Here is a 24,197-nt window from a genome sequence, read left to right as displayed (position 1 = left end):
CTTAGCAATGTACATTCAAACAAGATAGCACCCTCTCAGAACTCAACACTCACAGTCGTAGAGTTCTGTTTTCACAGGTTGGAGTAGAATAGCATCAAGCACAATACACCAAATCTTCTTTGGTACCTTTTCCTTCCATAAAACGGCTTTTAGCAGATGTGCACAGAATTCATTTTATACACGTTGAACAGTTGCTAAGTTCAAGACGCCAGTTTCAGCACTTTGACTTGCATCTGCTTCATCATCAAAACAGAACAAAATAAAGACCCACTCCTTGTAAGACATTTTTAGTGATAAAGTGAAGTGCGAGAACTGCTCACTTGATGTTAAAATCTCCTCAGTATGTACCTATATATTTCAATTCTGTGAAATATGTGGAATGAGTTCGAGAGAAGGATTAATTTTGTTGCGCTGGGAGAGAGCTGGGACAGTTAAAACAGGTTGAATGGCCTCCTCCCATGCTAAAAATGTCCATAACTGTTCTTGGCCCTGCTAAATTGAAGTGGCCATCCTTTCATTGTGACTGTGAGACGCAACATGTTACGATAGATGGCATAATGAAGAAATCCTTTGTTATTAATGAACTTTTCAGCACTCGGCATTCTTCCGAAGTCAAATGTTCGATATGTACCTGTTGCGCTGAATTGGTTCCAAACAGTTATCATGTGGAGGTGCTGGTGTTGGACTCGGATAGACAAAGTCAGAAGTCACATGACATCAGGTTATAATCTGACAGGTTTATTTGAAATCACACAAGCTTTGGGAGTGCAGTCCCTTCATCAGGTGCGGTCAGGGAGGAAAACACACAGACACACAATTCATAAGCAGACAGATCAAAACATCATACAACTGGTGTGAGTGGAGTGTCAGATAATAAGTCTTCATCCAGGATGTTTGTTTGTTTGCAGATATTTTGTTGAAGAAACACACAACTTGTAGTTACAGTCAGTGTGGTATCTTATAAATTCTTGCTTTTGAAATAAAGGTTAAAACTCTCAGACAGATTCTGAACACAAGCCTCGAAACTACAAGTCAGAGTCTGACCTGAGATGTCACCTTTTGTACATTCCTGTTGCGCTGCCTGATTATCATGACAACACAGCACTGACATTGACTTTATAAACGCTTTACTTGCCTCTAACACTCTTGGTCACCTGTATAGAGTTATTATCTGACACTCCACTCACGCCAATTCTATGATCTTTTGATCTCTCTGCTGATAAGCTGTGTCTCTCTGTGGTCACCTCACTAACTGCACCTGATGAAGGGGCTGCACTCCAAAAGCTTGTGTGATTTCAAATGAACCTGTTGGACGACAAGCTGGTGTGATGTGACTCTGACTTCAAACAGTTATATAATGTGTTTTCAATCCTATCGTGACTTGACAATAAGTCAACTTCTTAAAATTTATAAAATGAGAATGTCAAGTGAAGTAATGTCTAACCTTGAGCGCTTAAAAAAGGAAATATTACAACCATAGTCTAGTCAGACAGTAAAGACAGAAGGAATGATTTCATCGACTGTGTCTGACACCACACAATTAATTCCCCGATGGAAGAAAGGTTGGCTGCGTTCTGTTTCTTGAGGAACATCCAGCTTATACCACCTTACTACTGCTTGTTTTATTCATCTGGTGTTCCATCTAATTCCTTGCAGTCTTGGTCAAACCTTCATGTAATTTATTTAAATTTTCAATAAAATAAATTTAACTTTATATTCCACAATTTTAACATTTCCTTTGAAGGTTTGAACGGTTCACTTCGTACGCTGCACATGTTGTGTCAATAATTGGAGAACATGGTGGAAAAATCAAGATATATTGACAAGTAAACAAATGGCTAACTTCTGTTTCCTCGTCAGTAATGCCTTTTGAACAGAACATAAAGTTGCGCAACTATGTAGAGATAACAATTTAAAACTGGGAAGACCACTTTGTGGTCCCCACACCAACCTCTATTCACGACCTACTGATTGCATTACTCCGCCTTGGCAACAATGTAATATTACGCTTGTCTCAGCACAACCTTGGCATCTTGTTTATCCCACGATGAACGTCCGACCACACATTCATGCAATCCCTAAAGCTGTCTCTTTACATCTTTTCAATCCTGCCTACCTGTCTTTTGTCTCGGCTCATTAGCAGTGAAACCTTCACCTGGAACTACTTCACTTCTGGACCTGACAATTCCAATGCATTCCCTGATGGAGACCCACATTTGTCCATTGAACACTTGAGGTCGTCTAAAACTCCACTGCCTGAGTCTCAACTTGAACCAATTCCTATTCTCTGTACTTTCTACCTGACTGATACTATTAACAGTAATTTTATTAAATTCTCATTTTTCTTTACAAATCGTTACTTGGCTATGCCTATCGCTATTTTGGTAATCTCCACCAGTCCAACCATACTTCAGGACATCTGCACTCATCTCATTATGTCCGCTTGCCCACTCTTGATTTTAAACAGCCCACTACTAGTTGCCAAACATTTAATTGTGTCGGCTTCAAACCCAAGAAGACACTTCCTACACCTTCAGCGAGCGAACTCACATCCAGAACCTCAACCCAAGCAACAAATCCTCTCAAAACTCGCTAACTTCCTACACCTCTTAGCCTCTGGACATTTCCTCTTTTAAGGCACTTTTTCAAACAATCCTCTTTCATCAAGCTCTTGATCATCAGAACTAACAACTTAATAAGGCTCAGTTGTATTCTGGGATCGTTAATACTCCAATCAGATGCCTTCAAAGTCTCCCTCCATTAAAGAGATTTTATAAGTGGTTGAAGTCATTGCCAAGCAGAGGGGGACGAATTGGGGAGTTATTTCAAAGAGCTACGATTTGCCAAACGACCTCCTTCCACACTGGCCAACTCTGATTGTACAAAAACAAAACTGATTTTCAGACTTGGGAAGATCCCTCAAAAATGTCACAAGTAACCAGCTTTTGGGCAGAGTCGAGCTGCTGAGATGATAGACCAGGATTTAGGGGTACCAGGAGTGATAATATGCTGAACACAATCAAATTTTGAGGTTGTAGAATGATGTGGTCTTTGGCATTTTTGACACTTGGACCATTTTCCTTCCTTTCCACAGAACAAGTCAAATAGCGGCAGCACAACGTTGCATGGCCGCTCAAGCTTGCTCCACCGTCGATGATGATTGTGGCTGGTCTTCCACATCAATTCAACTTTTGCTTATATCTCATCCTCTTTTCAAAACATCGATCTATTCACGTGCAGTATCCCTCTCGCTAACTTAATGAGAATTCATTCCAATCAATGAACTCCTAACGCTGACCCACCCCACGTCAAAAAATTCAGCTGAGATCAGGAACTGATCTCGCCTGTATGGCTGAGCTGGCTTTTAAAAGGTTTGCCAGTGAGAGAGTCCCAGTGAGAAACATTCATTAAAAAAAAATAATTGCATGGATGGCTCTCCAATCCTAAACTCTATTCAAATTCAGTTGGTTTGTGAGGCAGACTGATGCCCTGCAGAGAGGGCTCAATTGCCACACCAGTGAGCTGACCACAAAGGGTCTTCGCCTCAACCCCTCTACTTCCCTGAGGCATGGTGATCTTCAGGTTAAATCATAACCAGTTGTCTCTCTCTAAGGAGTCGCCAAATGGCGTGCTAAGACTTTACCTTTAACCCTGATAACATGGCAACAAGCAGATAACTCAGCTGATGTCACTGACTAATAGAATCCTCAACTATACTAATATTAACCATGTGATATCATCAGAAGGCATGCTCAACTAAGTTTTAATTTGCAAATTAAGTTAACAACCATTCAATCAATATTACTGAAGTACTCATATTACTGATCGTCTCCATACAACATTGTGGTTACATCTGTTCATAAGTGAAGTGTAATGTCATTGCACTTCCTGTGGTTTTATCAAAGTGATCCTGCAATGAGTCAATAAGCAGGTCACTCACAGGTTGCCAATCAGTGTGGACCCCCTCAGCTGTTATCACATGAGCCTCAAGATCATCCAGAACTTTGTGCAGTTCTTGAAGTTTCTCCAACGCCTTTTCCACCTGTTTCTGCCAGTTGCTCGCACGGATTTTCAGTTGTTCCCAATTTTCCTTCACTTCTATTGACTGTTTGCGGACAGCTTTGGCAATTCTCTGGGCTCTCTCTTCCGGGGCAGGTTCTGGAAATATGGAATGCAAATAATTTATCAACTATTCATGATTTTGATCGATAGATTTTCTTTCTAATCCCCTTTCCTTTAAAAGGTCTCTCTGGACTTTCTCCTGAAATTGGGATATATAGTATAAGACGAAAGATTTTAGTACAGGCACATCAATGATAAATTCTGTAATTAGCTGGCAGGTTGTGGAGCCATGAACAGAGAATCACAGAGAACCAATACAAAGCCAAATAAAATTCTGCAGATATTTGAAATTTGTCACTACCAAGGAAACTTTAAAGAAGGAAAAGGATTAGCGACTAAATGGGTACAATTCTCAACAAAAGATTTGAAAAATCCTTTCAGGATATCTTTCATAGCTATGAGACAAACATCCAACACAAACCAACTTTCATCTTTCAGGACTGGCAAGTTAGAATGATAAACCCAAAGTCTACCCTGCATAGTTCGCTCTCGAACTCACTTAATGAGGTTGTTAAGAGATGTAGAGATAACAAAGTGTGCAGCTGGATGAACACAGCAGGCCAAGCAGCATCTGAGGAGCACAAAAGCTGACACGTTGGGCCGAGACCTTTCATCAGAAAAGGGGGAGGGGGAGAGAGTTCTGAAATAAATAGTGAGAGAGGGGGAGGCGGATCAAAGATGCATAGAGGAGAAGATAGGTGGAGAGGAGGCAGACAAGTTAAAGAGGTGGGGATGGAGCCAGCAGAGGTGAGTGTAGGTGGGGAGGTAGGGAGGGGATAGGCCAGTCCGGGGAGGACGAACAGGTCTCCGGGGCGGGAAGAGGTTAGGAGGAAGTAAATGGGGGTGGGGTTTGAGGTGGTAGGATGGGATAGGTGGGCTGATTTTGGGATGCGGGAGGGGGAGGGGTGATTTTGAAGTTTGTGAAGTCCACATTGATACCATGGAGTGCAGGGTTCCCAAGCGCAATATGAGGTGCTGCTCCTGCAACCTTCAGGTGGCATCATTGTGGCACTGCAGGAGGCCCAGGATGGACATGTTACCTGAGGATTGGTAGGGAGAGTCAAAACAGTTCGCGACTGGGAGGTGCAGTTCTTTAGTGCAAACTGAGCACAGGTGAAGCGGTCCCCAAACCTCTGTTTGGTTTCCCCGATGTAGAGGGGGCCACAATGGCAACAGTGGATACAGTCCACCACATTACCAGGTGTGCAGGTCAACATCTGTTTGATGAGGACATTCTTCCTGGGGCCTGGGATGGGGGTGAGGTATCGGGACCAGTGAATTTTAAACGTTGTGATGACAACATTTATGGATATGCAGGGAAAAGTGCTGGGTGTAGGGAGTGCTAGAGGGGAGTGTGGAGCGGATAAGGGGGTCACCTCAGGGTGGTGGGAAAAATGTCTTTGGTGGTGGGGTCGGATTGCGGATGGCAGAAGGGTCGGAGGACGACGCATTGAATCCGTATGTTGGTGGGGTGGTACGTGAGGGCGACGAGGACACTGTTTTGGTAGTTATTATGGGGTGCGGGTGTGAGGGATGAATTGTGGGAAACGCGGGTGACACGGTCGAGGGTGTTTTTGGCCACTGAGGAGGGGGATGTTCCGGTCCTTGAACAACCCTCAACAGTTTCTCTTTCAATTCCTCCCACTTCCTACAGACAAAGAGGGTGGCCAGGGTAGCCAAATGGGCCCAAGCTATGCCTGCCTCTTTGTAGGTTACAAGGAACCGCACCTACACTGGCCCTCAACCCCACCTCTTCCTCCGTGACATTGTTGACTGTATCGGCATCGCCTCGTGTTCCCACAAGGGGCTCTAACAGTTCATCCACTTCACCAACACCTTCCTCCCCAACTTGAAGTTAACCTGGACAATCTCTGATACCTCTCTCTACTACCTGGACCACTCTATTTCCAACCACTGAGAAACAAATATCCATTTCAACTCCACCAATTCCCACAGCTACCAAGATTACACCTCCTCCCACCATATTCCTGCAACAATTCATCCCCTATTCCCCATTCCTTTGCCTCTGCATCTGCACTCCCAGGATGAGGTATTCTATTCCCGTATATCTCACATGTCCTCATTTTTCAAGGACCACAACTTGCCCCGCTCTGTGGTTGATAACGCCCTCGACCGTGTCTCCAGCATTTTCTGCAACAAATCCCTCTCACCCCACCCCGCAACAACAACCAAAACAAAGTCTCCCTCGTCCTGACGTCCCACCCCAACAACCTCCGGATACAACGCATCATCCTTCAAAACTTTCAGATTCTCTGGGAGGCTACGGAACAGGCGGCGGAGCCTTTGGCCTTGATCTTTGAATCCTCATTGTCTACAGGTTTAGGACCAGAAGGCTGGAGGGTTGCAAATGTTGTGCCCTTGTTCAAAGAGGGCAGTAGAGATGACCCAGGTAATTATAAACCCAGTGAGCCTTCCGTCTGTTGCAGGAAAAGTTTTGGAAAGGATTATAAGAGATAGGATTTATAATCATCGAGCAAGCACCAATTTGATGGGAGATAGTCGACATGGATTTGTCAAGGGCAGGTCGTGTCTCACAAGCCTCATTGAGTAATTTTGGAAGGTGACCAAGCACGTGGATGAGGGTCGGGCAGTTGACGTGGTGGACATGGACTTCAGTAAAGCCTTCGATAAGGTTCCACATGGTAGGCTATTGGAGAAAACATGGAGACATGGGATTGAGGGAGATTTAGCAGGTTGGATTAGAAACTGGCTTTGGCTCAGGAGGCAACCAGTGGTGGTTGATACAAAATATTCAGCCTGGAGTCTGGTTACTACTGGTTTGTCTCAAGGATCTGTTTTGGGACCACTGCTGTTTGTCATTTTTATAAATGACTTGGACGGAGGCATTGGTAGATCGGTTAGAATTGGGCGGAAAGGTGGCAGATGGAGTTCAATGCGGATAAATGTGAGGTGATTCACTTTGGGATGAATAATAGGAAGGCAGAATATTGGGTCAATGGAAAGATTCTTGGTAGTGTTGCTGTGCAGAGGGTGTCCATCGATGTCGATCCCTGAAAATTGCCATCCAGGTTGACAGTGCTGTGAAGAAGGCTTACGGTGTTTTAGGTTTTATTGGCAGTGGGATGGAGATCCGGAGCAACTGTCCAAAAAGCTGGTGCGGTCTCATTAGGAATATTGCGTTCAGTTCTGGTCGCCCCATTACAGGAAGGATGTGGAAGCATTGGAAAAGGTGCAGAGGAGATGTTGCTTGGTCCCGAGCGAAGGTCTTCTGAAGAAAGGCTGAGGGACTTGGGTCTGTACTCATTGGAGAGAAGGTGGTTCAGAGGGGATTTAATAGAGACATACAAGATGATCAGTGGATGAGACAGGGTGGACAGTGTGGGTCTTTTTCCGAGGATGATGACGTCAGCTTGTATGAGGGGGCACAGCGAAACAGTGAGGGATAATAGATTTGAGATAGATATCAGAGGCAGGTTCTTTACTCAGAGAGTGGTAAGGATGTGGAACCCCCTGCCTGCCAATGCAGTTAGCTCAGCCACATTAGGGGCATTTCAACAGTCCTTGGATAAGCATATGGATGATAATGGGATCGTGTAGGGGGATGGGCTTAGATTAGTTCACTGGTCCATCCACATCATCGCAATGAGCAAAAAAGCACACCGTTGTCTCTACTTCCCAGGAGGCTAAGGCAATTCCGTGTGCCCACAAGGGCAACTTTCATTGATGTACCACAGAAAGCATCCTATCTGGATGCATATCACAGCACGGTTCCTCTAGCAAAACAATCCCTAATTATTATGGCTCCTGCCTTTCTTCTTCCAGGCAGAATTGGTTCTGCTTTGTCCGAACTAATTTGGGGGAAAATCCACGCTCAGTCTAAGTTAATTCTTCCAACAATTCAGATACCATGGAATACTGAGCAATGAGTTGGTGTGTGAGAAAAAGAGAGAGAGAGAGAGAGAGAGAGAGAGAGAGACACAAAGCCAGAGTGGTTGGGGGGGGAGACAGAGAGAGAGCGCGAGAGAGAGAGAGCGCGAGAGAGAGAGAGCGCGAGAGACAGAGAGAGAGAGAGCGACAGAGAGATGGGCGATGAGGGAGAGAGGGAGAGAGAGACAGACACAATAGGTGACAGAATGTGAGTGTGTGAGCGCCTGCATCAGACAGTGAGAGAGATGTTGCTGAGGTGGAGATAGTTGAGAGTGTCGATCACCAACAATCTCTCCTGGTCCACCCAGATCGTCACAATGGGCAAAAAAGCACACCAAATGTCTCTATTTCCCCAGCAGGCGAAGGTAATTTGGAGTGTCCGCAAGGTCAACTTTCATTCATGTACCAGAGAAAGCATCCTATCTGGATGCATGTCACAGCATGGTTTGGCAACAGCTCTTCCTAAGACCACAAGAAACTGCAGAGTCATGAACACAGCATAGTCCATCATGCAAACCAGCCTTCCATTCGTTGATTCCACCTCTACTTCCCGCTGCCTCGGCAAAGAAACTGACATAATCAAAGGCCCTTCTCACCCCACAATTACACTCTCTTCTCCCTTTTTCTGAAGGGAAGATGTAAAAAAAGTTTGTATACATGCGTGAAAAGATTCAAGAACAGCTTCTTCACCGCTGTTATTGGACATCTGAATAGGACACTGAAAAGCTTAAATCTAATTTTGATCTTGCTCTCTGTACATCTTCTCTGCAGCTGTCACTATGTTCCGTTTCACTAATGCGCCTTGTTTAATATCACCTGTCTATACTGCATGCAGAAGAAAACTTTTCACTGTACCTGGGCACATGTGACTCAAATCAAGATAATAAAATGTGAGGCTGGATGAACACAGCAGGCCAAGCAGCATCTCAGGAGCACAAAAGCTGACGTTTCGGGCCAAGACCCTTCATCAGAGATGCTGCTTGGCCTGCTGTGTTCATCCAGCCTCACATTTTATTATCTTGGATTCTCCAGCATCTGCAGCTCCCATTATCTCTGACTCAAATCAAATTGACTGTGTGCAAGAGAGAGGTGAGCATATGATTGTGCTCAAGAGTGCAAAGACAGTGCATGAAAGTGTGTGTGTGCGCACGACAGAATGTGTGTGCCAGTGACTGTGCTTGAGAGTGTGTGAAAGGGAGTTAGCACAAGAAGGGAGTGTTACAGCATGCATGAGGGAGTGAGTGTGTCTCTAAGTGTGAGTGAGCTTGACAGCAAGTGAATTTGCAAACCTAAGTGCGCGAGGGAGAGATTTGTGGTAGTGTGTGTGTACTTGAGACTTGTGGTAGTGTGTGTGCAGTGTGTTTGTGCATGAGGGACAGAATATGCATGTGCAACATAGTGTGACTGTGAGCCTCTGTTGGTGCCTGTGAGTGAAGTGATGGGGGAGAACTGGGAGAGGGGGGAGAACAGGGAGAGGAGAGATAAAGACAGAGAGAGAGAGAGAGAGAGAGAGAGAGAGGCAGAGACAGACAGAGACAGACAGAGACAGACAGAGACAGAGAGAGACAGAGAGAGACAGAGAGAGACAGAGAGAGACAGAGAGAGACAGAGAGAGACAGAGAGAGACAGAGAGAGAGAGAGAGCGAGAGAGAGCGAGAGAGAGAGAGAGAGAGAGCGCATGAGAGAGAGAGCGCGCATGAGAGAGAGAGCGCGCATGAGAGAGAGATGAGATGAGGAATTAGAAATGATGAGTGGTCAATACCTGGAGGAAAAAAAGAACAGTGTGTGAGTGTTAAGAGAAGCCGCTGGATGTAATATGGAGGCTATTGTTTTTTTGATTGTACTAAATGAAAAGCAAGTGTCACCTCTCAGTGTTAGGGGACAGGAGATGTGCATTAGAGAAGGAGATATAGTCAGCCTTGTCAGAGACAGCAGACAAGTTGCAAATGCATAGAAACTGACATTAAAGCTTTCTTGTCAATGTGTAAAGAGGTGAGACAAATATGACGAGTTAATATTGTACCTTTGCGCTCAGTAAAATCATGGAATCATTAATCAGAGAACCCTTACAGTGTGGAAACAGGTCGGTCAGCCCAACATGTCCACACTGCCCCTCACAGCATCCCACCCAGACCCATCCACCTATAACTCACCTAACCTACACGTCACTGAACACCTTGGGAAATTTAGCACGGCCAATCCACAAACCTTGCACATCTTTTGACTGCGGGAGCAAACTCGAGCACCCGGAGAAAACCCATGCAGGCACATGGAGAACGTGCAAACTCCACACAGAAAGTCATCAAAGGGTGGAATTGAGACAGTGGTGTTAACCAGAGCCACTGTGCTCTATATTATGCGAATTCAGCTGCAAGCATTTTTTTTTAAAGAAGGGAAACTTACCATCGTCACAGGATTAGAGTGGTTTCAATTTTCTATCAGCTTTGAGAACCTTATCCATATCTGCCTTCACAAGGGCAAGGTGTTGGTAATGGTTTGAGACCGGTTAGTATGCAGCAGCTCGCCATGCAAAAAATTAACGGCACTTTCATTGCTTTTTTCCTAGGGGCATAACAGAAAGACAAGAACATGAAAAAATCCTGAAATCTTTCTCCAATTTCAATCTCAAAGGGACCATCCGTTCCTCAAAAGTCATAACCAAACTGAACATGGGCCTCCTGCAGTGCCACAAATGATGCCACCCCAAAGTTGCAGGAACAGCAACTCATATTCCGCTTGGGAACCCTGCAGCACAATGGACGTGGCTGACAGCTCTGTCAACCACGAATGCAAGGAATGCTCAGTTGAGGAAGAATGCAGACATTTTGGAATCCCTCCAGCAGAAGATGATATCATTAGAACAAATGGAACTGTCTGGACAGTCCTGTTTCTAGATTTTGGGAAGTAAGACTCTATTGTTTGTCATGAAGGATATGGTTGAGTGATCATATTCAGACTGAAGAGACCAAGAATGTGAGGCTGGAGAACGGGTGCAGAACCATGCCTCTCGGAATTCCTGTGCATGTCTATGCTTGGCTTGGGCTACTACGGTTACCTTGTCGCAGTGTCCTCTGAGAGGCGTGATTCTCCACCCATAATGCAACCAACCAACAGATACAATTGGACCCCCACATACAAGCCCATACATATCAAAACCGGAAATGACAGTACTCATGGTAACAGACTGGACAGTGTCAATTCCAGACAGAGTAGAATAACATCGTTTCATTGGAGGCTGTACTGATGATGTCACCGATCATGGTGACGAAACGTCTGAATGAGAAGAAGCCAGCTCGGCGAGCAAGTCCACAACCTCAATCAGAGAACTGGCTGTTTTGAACTACCTTGTTCAAGAGTTTCAGTTTTGATTTTGAATGTTAAATCTCGCTCCCACATAGGGATGGAGGATTACTGTTAACAGCTGCATTCCAACTAATTCATATCGAATCATTATTGTTTTGACCAGTCTTCGGGTCAGGCTCCCTCGGTGACTGAGTCTCCCAAATTGTTCAGTTCCCTCGTGAAAGACTCCCCTTCTTTACACACCCAACTAGATCCACCTCAGTTGGTATGAATTAAGCTGATTAAAAAGGATCTTTGTCTTGTGGATACCTTCCTCTGTTTCAGAAGGAGTCAAGATAACTCAGGGTGACACGGTGACTCAGTCGTTAGTAATGCTACCTCACAGCACCAGGGACCCGAGTTCGATTCCAGCCTCCGATGACTGTCTGTGTGGAGTTTGCACATTCTCCCCTTGTCTGTGTGGGTTTCTGCTGGGTGCTCTGGTTTCCTCTCACAGTCCAGAGATGTGCAGGTTAGGTGGATTGCCAATGCTGAATTACCCACAGTGCCCACGGATGTGTAGGTTAGGTACATGAGCCATGGGAAATGCAGGCTGACAGGGATAGAGTAGGGGAATGGGGATGGGTCTAGGTGGGATGCTCTTTGGAGGGTTGCTGTGGGCTTGTTGAACTGAGTGGCCTGTTTCCACACTGGGGATTCTATAAAACTAGCTTCTCCTGAACTCCTGAGAGAGTGAGTTTATCAATTGCTAAATGCAAGAAGTCATAAGGCACCACAAATATGCACAAGTTAGAAACAAGAAATCAGCTCAAAAACCATAAAAGGTAAGAGGGATACGGATACTTCAGCCTTTGGATTGTTTGTGAAGAATAGAAAGTGGGATGTTGTGGCCACTAAGTTGGGCGATCCCCGTAATGTTGATATGAATTCAGCAGTTAATTTTGAGATTCTTGTTGAAATTCTTTTGACCTTGTATCCCTTTTGACATTGCCCAGGTTTGCAGAGCTCAGAGCAAGAGATTTTCTTTTCTTCTTACCTGCAGCATCGGGCGATGAAACGGCTGTCCCAGAGCCGTGACCTCCGCAACTCCTGAGACCACACGAGCACAATCGTCCAGGAATACACACGGACTGATACGAAAGAACTATCGGGATAACAATACTCAGCGTGGTACTGGAAAAGACAGCATGTACAAACAGAAAACAGCTGTAAATAGTGTCAAGAGGTGAAATCAAGTGATAAAGCTAAATTCATGGCTCTTTGCTTGGTTGCTCATTGTATTCAGAACAAAATCAACAAATTAAAGCACATTTCTAGGTTGACGGGCATGATTTTATAGCAATTACAAAGACATGGTTACAAGGAGATCAACACTGGAGCTAAGTGCGCAGGGCTATACGACATTCCAAAAAGACAGGCAGGAGGGAAAGTGACTGTAAGCGAAGAAATTAGTCTGAGAGCAAGAAACGATCTTGGATCGGAAGATGTAGAATCCAATTTTATTTATTTGTTAATGGGAGGAGGACATCACTAGCTACGCAGTGTTTATTGTCCATCCCTAATTGCCCAGGGGACAGTTCAAAGTCAATCATATTGCTGTGGGTCTGCAGTCACATATAGACCAGATCATGTAAGGGTGGCAGTTTCCTTCCCTGAAGCACATCAGTGAACCAGGTGAGTTTTTCTGACATTTGGCAATGAATTCATGGTCATCATTATATTCTTAATTCATGATTTTCTTTTGTATTGAATTCAAATTCCACCATCTGCTGTGCTGGAATTTGAACACAGGTCCCCAGAATGTTATCTCAGTCTCTGAATTAACAGTCCAGCAATAATACCACTAGGCCATCTCCTCCCCCATCGTGGAACAAGAAAGCCTGCAGCTGATTCCCACTTGGGAAAAACAGTGAACCAGGAGCTTCTTAAATGGGCGATCGCATCTCCTTACATTTTAAGACAGCCATGGATCATCAGGACCTTGTGGGAAGGGACGAAATTGGGGGAGGGAAAATTACATCAGTGTTAGGTAGGAGCTGAGCAGTATTAATTGGGAGGAGCTTTTATTGAACAAGTCAACATTTGATACGTGGGAGTTGTTTAAAGACCTGCTCTTCAGTTCAGAACTGGCCGATTCCAGGGAAGGAGGAATGACAAGGATGGCAATCTAAGGACATACGGACATAAGAAATAAAACAGGAGTAGGCCATCTGTCTCTTCCAGCTCGTTCCGCTGATCTTTTTTGCGGACTCAGCTCCACTTACCCTCCCATTCACCGTAATCCTCAATTCCTTTCCTGTTCAAAGATCTATCTGTTTTGGCTTTCAAAACATTCAACAAGGGAACCTCAACTGTTTCAGTGGGCAGAGAATTCCACAGATTCACAACCCTTTGGATGAAGAAGCTCATCCTCAACTCAGTTTTAAATCTGTTCACACTTATTTTGAGGCTGTGCCCCCGAGTTGGAATTTCGCCCATCAGTGGAAACAATTTCCGATCCATTTGTTTCATAATTTTGAAAGTTTCTATTCGATCACCCCTCATTCTTCTAAATTCCAGTGACTGCAATCCTAGTCTACTCAATCTCTCCCCATACAGCAACATTTTTAATTCTGGAATCAACCTCGTGAACCTCCTTTGCACCCCCTCTAGTGCAAGTACATCCTTTCTCAAGTGAGGAGACTAAAACTGTACAAACTACTCCACACCAAGCCTCACCAGCACCCTATACAACTGTAGCATACCCTCCCGATTTTTCAACTGCATCACTCTCGCAATGAAGGACACTATTCCATTTGCTGTCTCAATTACCAGCCGCATCTGCAAACTACCTGATTCAGACACAAGGCTGCCCAGCTCACTCTGCGGAGCAGCATGCTACAATTTTTCACCATTTAAGCAAGACTCCATTTTTCAATAATTGCTACCAAAATGGATATCCTCACATCTACTATCATTGGACTCCATCTGCTGGACCCTTGTCCATTCACTTTAACTTTCTTCATCCTTCCACAGATTTTCATTGTCCTCTTCAGACTTTATTCTCTCACTCATTTTAGTGTCATCTGTGAACATAGAAAAATACAGTGCAGAACAGGTCCTTCGGCCCTCCATGTTGCGCCAACCTGTGAACTAATCTAAGCCCATTCCCTCACACTATCCCATCATCATCTCTATGCTTATCCAAGGACTGTTTAAATGCCCTGAATGTGGCTGAGTTAACTGCATTGGCAGGCAGGGCATTCCACGCCCTTACCACTCTCTGGGTAAAGAGCCTGCCTCTGACATCTGTCTTCAATCCATCACCCCTCAATTTGTAGCTGAGCCCCCTCGTACAAGCCAACATCATCATCCTAGGAAAAAGACTCTCACCATCCACCCTGACTCATCTTTCTCTGATCGTCTTGTATGTTTCTATTAAAGGCCCTCTTAGCCTTCTTCTCTCCAATGAGGACAGACTCGAGTCTCTCAGCCTTCTCTCCTAAGACCTTCACTCCAGACCAGGCAACATCCTGGTAAATCTCCTCTGCTCCTTTTCCAATGCTTCCGAATTCGTCCCGCAATGGAGCGACCAGAACAGGTCGCACGAGCGTTTTGTGCAGTTGCAGCATGACATCACGGCTCTGGAACTCAATCCCTCTACCGATAAAGTCTAACATCCCATATGCCTTCTTCACAGCACTATCAACATGGGTGGCAACTTTCAGAGATCTATGTACATGGACGCCAAGGTCCCTCTGCACATCCGCACAACCAAGAATCTTTCCATTGGCCCAGTATTGTACCTTCCTATTATTCCTCCCAAAGCGAATCACCTCACATTGAACTCCATTTGCCACCTTTCCGCCCAATTTTGCACTTTATCCAAGTCTCCCTGCAACATGCAACATTCTTGCACATTGTCCACCACTCCACCGACTTTAGTGTCATTTGCAAACTTACTAACCCATCCACCTATGCCTGCGTCCAAGTCATTTATAAAAATGACAAACAGCAGTGGGCCAAAAACAGATCCTTGAGGCACACCACTAGTAACCGGACTCCAGGCTGAATATTTTCCATCAAACACCACTGGTTGCCTTTTTACCGAAAGCCAGTTTCTAATCCAAACTGCTAAATCTCCCTCAATCACATGGCTCCGTATTTTCTCCAATAGCCTACCATGTGGAACCTTATCAAAGGCTTTACTGAAGTCCACGTACACTACGTCAACTGGCCTTCTCTCATCCACATGCTTGGTCACCTCCTCAAAATCTCCATGAGGTTTGTGAGACACAACCTGCCCTTGACAAATCCATGTTGACTATCTCCAATCAAATTGTTGCTTCCGAGATGATTATTAACCCTATCTCTTCTAACCCTTTCCAAAACTTTTCCTGCAACAACGTAAGGCTCACTGGCTGTAATTGCCTGGCTCATCTCTACGACCCTTCTTTAACAAGGGCACAACATTTGCAATCCTCCAGTCCTCTGGTGTTAAACCTGCAGACAATGAGGACTCAAAGATCAAAGCCAAGGGCTCCGCCGGCTCCTCCCGAGCTTTCCAGAGAATTCTCGGAAAAATCCTCTCAGGCCCAGGGGATTTATCTAGCTTCACACCTTCTAGAATTGATAACATCTCCTCCTTACTAACCTGAATCCTTTCAAGTCTAATAGCACGTATCTCAGTCGTCTCCTCGATGATATTCTCCTCTTCCTCAGTGAAAACAGATGAGAAATATTCATTTAGCACCTCTCCGATCTCTACCCGGTCCACACACAACTTGCCACTTCTGTCTTTGATTGGCCCTATTCCTACCCCAGTCATCCTTATATTCCTCACATACGTTAAGAAAACTTTACGGATCTCCTTTATTCTACCTGCGAATGACTGCTCAGGACCCCTCCTTGCTCTTCTTAACTCTCTCTTTAAATCCTTCCTTGCTCATCTGTAACTCTCCATCGCATCAACTGATCCATCTCATCTCAACATCACATAAACCTCGCTCTTCTGCCTAACGCGAGATACAATTTCTTTAGTAAACCACGGTTCCCCTACCTTATCACTGACCCCTGCCTGACAGGGACGTACCTATCAAGGACACGCAATATCTGTTTCTTAAACCAGCTCCCCATTTCGAGTGTCCCCATCCCCTGCATTTTGCTACCCCATTCTTTGCCTCCTAAGTCTTGCCCAATTATAATTGCCTTCCCCCATCTGTCAGTCTTGCCCTGTGGCATGTTCCTCTCCCACTCCATCGCGAAACTAAACGTAACCGAATTATGGTCACTCTGTCCAAAGTGCTCATCTACCACTAAATCAAACACCTGGCCTGGTTCACTGTCAAGTACCAGATCCAGTGTGGCCTCCCGTCTTGTCGGCCCGTCGACGTACCGTGTCGGGAAACGCTCCTGCGTGCATTGGACGAAAACTCATCCATCCGACGTACGAGAGTTACAGCATTTCCAGTCAATGTTTAGGAAGTTAAAGTCTCCCATAATGACCACCCTGTTCCTTTCACTCCTGCCCAGAATCGTTTTGCCAATCCTCTCCTTCAGATCCCTGGAACTTTGCAGAGGCCTATTAAAAAACTCCCAGCAGCGTGGCCTCTCCTCTCCTGTTTCTGACATCAGCCCATACCACCTCAGTAGACCAGTCCTCCTCCAAAGTTTTTTCAGCCTCCGTTATACTGTCCTCGACAAACAAAGCCACATCTCCCCCTCTTTTCCCACCTGACCCGATCTTACTCAAAGATCTGAACCCTGGAACCTGCAATATCCATTCCTGACCCTGCTCTATCCATGTCTCCGTAATGGCCACAACATCGAAGCCCCAGGTACCTATCCATGCTGCAAGCTCACCTCGCTTATTCCGGATACTCCTGGCAGTGAAGTAGACGCACTTCAATTCAGCTGGCTGTTTGCCAGCACACTCCTGTGACACTGAGATCCTGTCCATGTCCTCTCTATTCTCTTTCTCCTGTGTACTGAAACTACACCACAGTTTCCCATCCCCTTGCTAAGCTAGTTTAAACCCACCCGAAAAGCACTAGCAAATTTCCCGCCCAGGATATTAGTGCCCCTCTGGTTCAAGTGGATACCGTCCTGTTTGTACAGGTCCCACCTTCCCCAGAATGAGCCCCAATTGTCCATGTACCTGAAGCCCTCCCACCTGCAGCATCCCTGCAGCCACGTGTTCAGCTGAAATCTCTCCCTGTTCTTTGCCTCGCTATCACTTGGCACGGGTAACAAACCAGAGATAACCACTCCGTTTGTTTGAGCTCTCAGCTTCCAGCGGAGCTCCCTGAAATCCTGCCTGACATCCCTATCCCTCTTTCTACCTATGTCGTTGGTACCTATGTGGACCATGGCTTGGGGCTGGTCACCCTCTCCCTTCAGGACCCCAAAGACACTATCCGAGACAACACGGACCCTAGCACCTGGAGGCAACGCACCAATCGTGAGTCTCTTCGGTTCCAAACAAGCCTTCTATCTGTCTCTCTAACTATTCAGTCCCCAATGACTAACACTCTCCTCCTATACCCACTTCCCTTCGTTGCAAGAGCGACAGACTCTGTGCCAGAGACCTGCACCCCAGTCAGTATTGAGGTAATGCCTCATCGTAAGGAGGTCAGAATTGACGGAGTGGCAGATATTTAGAGGGTCAGTACTGAGGTGGTGCACAACCGTCAGAGGGTCAGTACTTAAGGAGAACCCCATTATCAGAAGGTCAACACGAATGGAGAGTCACATCGTCTATGGTTCGGTCCTGAGGAACACTTGATTATCATAGGGTCAGTCCTGAGGCAGTGATTCACTGTCAGAGGGTCAGTATTAAGGTTTAGAATTGAGGGAGTGCTATCTGATTATGTCACTCTGACAATGAGGCACTGCCTCAGGAATGAGCCTCTGACAATGAGGCACTTTCTCAGTTCTGAATCTCTGACAAGGAAGCATTCCCTCAGTGCAAACCCTCTGTATGGACCCGAGGTCAATGAGGCACTCGCTGAGTACTGACCCTCTGACAAAGTTCCAATAGCTTGCTACTGACCTTCTAATCATGTTTCCCCTCCCCCATTTCTAAATCTGTTACATTGAGGGCACTGCCTCAGAACTGACACACTGGCTATAAGGCAGTCCGTAAAGACTGACCCGCTGATCATGAGGCTGTCCCTCAGTTAATGACCCTCTAAATATGAGGCACTCCCGTAATTCTGACCGTCAGGAGCTACCTCAATGTTGACTCACTGATATAGAGGCACTGCCTCAGAATTGACATGCTGACGATGGGGCACTTGCTCAGTATAGACCCTCTGATAGAGCTGCAGGTTTGATATTAGAGCAGTGATGCACCGCGAGCAGGTCAGTATTAAGGGAGTGCCACACAGTCGGTGGACCAATATTAGGGGAGTGCCACACTGTCAGAGGATCACTCTTAATGGAGTGCTGCACTTGTGGTGAGTGAGTACTGAGGCAGTGCAGCACTGCAAATGGTCAGTCATGAGAGAAAGCTCCATTTTCAGAGGGTCAGCACAGAGTAAGTGCTTAATCAGAGAGTTATTTCAGAGAGAGTGCTGTATTGTCAGAGTTTTGCACTGAGGGAGTATCACACAATCAGAGGTCCAATATTAAGGAGACACTGCACTGTTGGAGGGTTGATATAAAGGGAGGGCTGCACTGTCAGACGGTTAATGATGTGGGAGTGCTGAAATATCACAGAATCAGTCCTGAGAAGTGCTGCACATTCAGAGAGTTAGTGCTGAGGGAGTGGTCTAATGTGAAAAGATTGATATCAAGGGGCACTGCCCAAGGATCAGTAGTGCAATACTGTCAGAAAAACAATATTGAGGGAGTTCTGCTGTGTCAGTGGATCAATATTACAGGATTGCTGCACGATCCACGTATCAATGTCAGACGGTCAGTCCTGAGGGAGTGCTGCACTGTTGGAGGGCCAATATTGAGTGTGTGCGACACTCAAGAGGATCATTTTGTTGGACTTGTGCACTGTCAGAAGTTCAATTGTAAGCAAGTGCCACACTGGTAGCGGGTTAATATTATGGGAGTGCTGCACTGTCAGACGGCTAAAGATGAGGGAAAGCTCATCATCTGACAGGGCATCACTCCCTTCAGACGAACCCTCAGGCGGTGCAGCACTCCAACAAGTTAGTTTCAGAGGCATGTTGTCCCATCAAATTGACCCTCTGAGACAGGAGCATGCACTAAATATCGACCCTCTCACAATGCTGCACTGCCTTAATATAGGCCCTCTGGCAGGGCGGCTCCCTTTCAGTACACACCTTCCAACAGCACAGCACTCTCCCATCATTGACCCTCTGACAGTGCAGTACTCTCTTAATACCTAATGTGTCACACTGCTCTACACTGTTGGAAGGTCAATACTAAGAGTGTGCTGCACTGTTAGACAGTCAATGATGAGCTAGTGATGCATGTGCGACATTCCCTCAATTCTTATCCCATTACAATGAGGCACTGCATTAGTATGGCCCTCTAACAAAGTAGCACAGCTTTAGAACTGACCCATTGATCATGAAGCTTTCCCTCAGTACTGGACCTCAGAGTGCTCCTCAGCCACAACACTGACTCTCTAATCCTGCAGTACTGTCTCAATTCTGACCTCAGTCCTGACCCTGTTACATTGACATTGCAGTTCTTCCTTACCATGGACACTCTGGCCATGGGACACCACTGTTGGCCCTGTTGCAGTGCAGAAGTCACTGACACTCACCCTCTCCCAGACCTTCAATACTGAATGTCTGATAGGACTGCGGGCAGCTGACTCTGACAGTGCAGCATTCTCTCAGTATCGACCCTCTGACAGTAATTAGGGGACTGCTGCATTGTCAGAGAGTCAGGACTGAGGAAGAGCTGCACTATCAGAGGGCAAATATTAATGGACTTGTGCACTGTCACAAATTCAATATTAACAGAGGGCTGCACTGTCAGAGAATCAATGATGACGGGGCAGTGCGTTGTCAAAAGACCTGTAATAAAAGGCATGCGGTCTGTCAGAGGGACTAAACGGAGAGCTTCACTGTGAGAGGGCCAACATTAGTAAATGTTCCAGTCTCAGAGGGTCAATGTGATGGGAGAACATCTCTCTGACATTATCTTGTTGGCGGGTCAGCGCTGACGTAGTGCTGCGCCGTCCGAGGGGTCGGAGAAAGGGAGTGATGCACGACCAGGTCATCAGGGAGTGCTGAAGTGAGGGGGTCGTCAGCGATAAGTGGGTGAGCTCTGAGGGAGTGCAGCACAGTGTGGGGTCAGCACTGCGGGAGTGCTGTTCTGAGGGGGATCAGGACTGAAGGGGGTCAGCACTGAAGCAGGTCAGCGTTGAGGGAGTGCTGCACTGAGGGGTTCAGAATAAAGGGTATGCTACACTGAATGGGTCAGAAATGAGAGGGGGGTCAGCACTGAGGGAGAGCGGCACTTGAAGATGTTCAATATTAGTGTGTCCTGCACTGTGAAAGGGTCAGTATGAAGGCAGCACTGCAATATCAGAGAGGCAATGATGAGTGTGTGCTGCACTGCTGAAGGGTTAAATTTGAAGTGGTGTCCCACGGCCAGAGTGTCAATGGTAAGGGAGCATGGCATTCTCACAGTGTTATTGCTGAGAGAACACCAGTATGACGGAGGGTGAATTCTGTGGCAGAGATGCACCATCAGAGAATCAGTCATCAGAGAGTACGCAGTGTTGGAGGGTCAGTACTGAGGGAGTGTTTCACAATCGGAGCGTCAGTTGTCTGGCAGTGCTGGAAAAGCTCAGCAGGTCTGGCAGCATCTGTGGAGGCAAAAACAGAGCTAACATTTCGGGTCCAGTGACCCTTCCTCAGAACTGTTCTGAGGAAGATCCCCAGTTCTGAGGAAGGGTCAATGGACTCGAAACGTTGAATCTGTTTTCTCCTGCACAGATGCTGCCAGGCCTGCTGAGATTTTCCGGCAACTTTCTTTTTGTTCCCGACTTGCAGCATCCGCAGTTCTTTTGTTTTTTATGTCTGGCAGTGCTTGTTTGCTTGTGACCTTCTGAAAGCACAGCACACCCATAATCTTGGCCCTGTGACAGTCCAGCACTCCCTCAGTACTGATTCTCCAACAATGGAGCATTCCTTCAATACTGACCACCAGCGCAGCACTTTATTTCCGAGAGTAGTCTGAAAGAAACTACCTTTGCTTACCCAGAGACACAGGGAGAGCAAGTGCGTATTCTGCAGGTGACTCAGGATGTATTGTAACCTTAACAAGTCAAACAGTATTTCAGATTAGTTTATAATTAAAGATTATTCTAACTGTCTTCCTGGAAAAGTACAGTCCCTACAACACGGGGCTGATACTAATACACTCACTCAGAAGTGACCCTCCAGCAAAGCAGCCCTGCCTCAGAACTGACCCTGTGACAATGAGCTACTCCATCAGCAGTGAATCTGTAATCACGTGGCACTCCCTCAATTCTGAAAACATTACACTGAGGCACTCCTACAAAGGCCTCTGCGTTTTAGGGATTATTTACAGTCATCCCTGTGTTTTACAGGTTATTGAAAGGGGTCACTGTTTTCGGGTTTATTTTCACCCTCCAATCTTGTAGCACTCCCTCAATTCAGGCATGTAGCAGTAATGTCTCCAGACTGAATCTTGACAAGTGTTGCAAACCCTCAATTCTGATCTGCTCAAAATGAGCCACTGACTGAGTATTGGCCTTCTGACAAAAAGTCACTTATTCAGAACTGGCCTTCTGACAATGTGAAACTCGTCCACATCTGACCCTCCAGCAATGAGGTACTGCCTCAGAACTGATCCGCTGACAGTAAAGCACTGCCCCCTCAGTTCTGACCCTCTGACAGAGCTGCAATACTTCACGACTGAACTTCTAATCATCTTGTACTCCATCAACTCTGAATCCAATGCACTGAGGTACTGACTCAGTATTTACAGTCTGCTCCTAATACACCCTCAGAATTGACCCTCAGGCAATGTGACCCTGCCTCAGAACTAACTCTGTGACAATGAGGCACTTACTCAGCGCTGAATCTCTAATTGTGTCGCACTCCCTCAGTTTTTAGGCACTCCTTCCAGACTGGCACACTCTCAAGGCTGATCCTGCAGCAATGAGGAATTGCCTTACAACACAGCCACGAACAACAAGGCCCTCTTTAGGACAGTGTCTGATAACGAGGCACTCACTTGGTTCTGAGCCTCTGACAATGAAGCACTTGCTCAAGTCTGACCACATTAAAATGAGGCACCCTCAAACTGATCTGAAACACCTCAGTTTCGACCTTCTGATGGCTCTGAAATGCCTCACTTTATATCCTCTGACCGGTCTTTTAATTCTGACACAATTACAGTGAAGGTCAGCCTCCGTGCTGACACTCAGAATACATCACTCCCTCTGACAGTGTTGCACACCCTGAGCATCACTGACAGTTTCAGCGTTCCCTGAATATGGACCAACTCACAATGCAGCACTCCCCTGACATTATTATTTATATTGACGATCTGACAGTACAGCCCACCTCAGTGCTGACCCTCCGACAGCGCAGCATTCCCTCATTACTCACCCTTTGATACTGTAGCCCACCTTTGGTAATGACACTCTGACAGTGTCACACTCCCTTACTATCGGCCCTTCAACAGTGCAGCACTCCCTCAATGATGACACCGTAACGATGCAGGATTCCCTCAGTCCTGGCTCTGCAACAGTCAAGCATTCAATCAACACTGACCCTCTGTTAGTGCAACACACCCCTAATATTGATCCTGTGACAGTGCAGCACTCCCTTAATATTGGCCTTCCGACAGAGTGGCACTTTCTTGACGAAGACACTCTGACAATACAGTTTTCCCTCATTGCTGATCCTCTGGCAGTGCAGCATTCTGTCATCATTGGCACCTTGCCAGTGGAGCTACATGCTTCTTATTGACCCTCCACAGTGCAGCACTGCCTCTCTACTGACTCTACAACATTAATATCGATCCCCGAACGGGAGGTTCTCTTTCATACCCACCCCCACAAAGAGAAGCCCTCCCTCATCTTTAACCCTCTGACAGTGCAGCACTCCCTTAATATTAACCCGCTGCCAGTGTGGCACTCCGTTACAGTGCAGAACTCCAACAAAGTGATCATCTGAGTGTCGCGCAAACACTCAATATTGACCCTCCAACAGCGTAGCCCTCCCTCAGAACTGACCGTCTGACATCCATACACTGATAGTGTCGCAATTCTGTCATGTCGACCCCCACTGACGCAGCAGAACTCACTCAATATTGGCCTTCGGACAGTACTGCGCTACTGATCCTTCGGCGGTGCCTCTTGATATCAATCCTCTGACATTATAACACTCCCTCAGTACTAACTCTCTGAACGTGCAGCACTCTCTCAGGTCTGACTCTGCGCTATTTCAGCACTCCCACGTCATTAACCCTCTGACAGTGCAGCACTCCCTTTATGTTATATTATATTTATCAACCCTCCAACAGTGCACTATTTCCTTAATATTGGACCTCTGATTGGACAAGCTGACAGCATCTCATGTTCTTTATCGACAGAGAGTCAGTTCTGTGGTCGTACCTCATTGTAATGGGTCAGAGTGGGTCTAATCAGTCCAACCCCAAACCTAACCGCGGCTTCAGGCCTAAGCCTAGCCTCGGTCCTAACCCAAACCCTAACCCTCGCCACCCTCTCACGCTAACCCTCATTGTTAATTAGTGAGTACTGAGGTATAGCAGCACTGTCAGAGCATCAGAATAGTGGGAGTGAACTATTGTCAGACTGTCGATGCTGAGGCAGTGTCTCATGATAGAAGGGTCAGAATTGAAGCAGTGCCACACTAACAGAGACTCAGTACTGAGGTACTGCAACAGCGTCATAG

General features: G+C 46.2%; 1 protein-coding gene across 4 annotated transcripts in view; it reads right to left on the bottom strand.

The window, feature by feature from the left end:
• The window catches only part of LOC132207865 (uncharacterized), a 33,889-nt gene that overhangs the window by 4,379 nt on the left and 5,313 nt on the right, over nucleotides 1-24,197 (bottom strand). The window contains exons 2-5 of one of the 4 annotated variants that reach the window (XR_009443925.1): nucleotides 22,887-23,019; nucleotides 12,371-12,507; nucleotides 10,435-10,593; nucleotides 289-4,158 (exon numbers count right to left, since the gene is read on the bottom strand). Coding sequence is in view for 2 of the 4 variants with exons in the window: in XM_059643710.1 (XP_059499693.1) it covers nucleotides 3,886-4,158; nucleotides 12,371-12,507; nucleotides 22,887-23,212 (736 nt within the window). In the remaining 2 variants the exon portion in view is untranslated. Of the gene's footprint in view, nucleotides 1-288; nucleotides 4,159-10,434; nucleotides 10,594-12,370; nucleotides 14,070-22,886; nucleotides 23,505-24,197 lie in introns of those variants that run through there. The other 3 variants (XM_059643710.1, XM_059643709.1, XR_009443924.1) reach the window with 3 other exon arrangements.

This window comes from Stegostoma tigrinum, unplaced genomic scaffold (assembly GCF_030684315.1).
Source record: "Stegostoma tigrinum isolate sSteTig4 unplaced genomic scaffold, sSteTig4.hap1 scaffold_183, whole genome shotgun sequence".
Taxonomy (NCBI): Eukaryota; Metazoa; Chordata; class Chondrichthyes; order Orectolobiformes; family Stegostomatidae; genus Stegostoma; species Stegostoma tigrinum.
The sequence above is the reverse complement of the archived record's forward strand: the minus strand, read 5'-3'. Positions and strand labels throughout refer to the sequence as shown.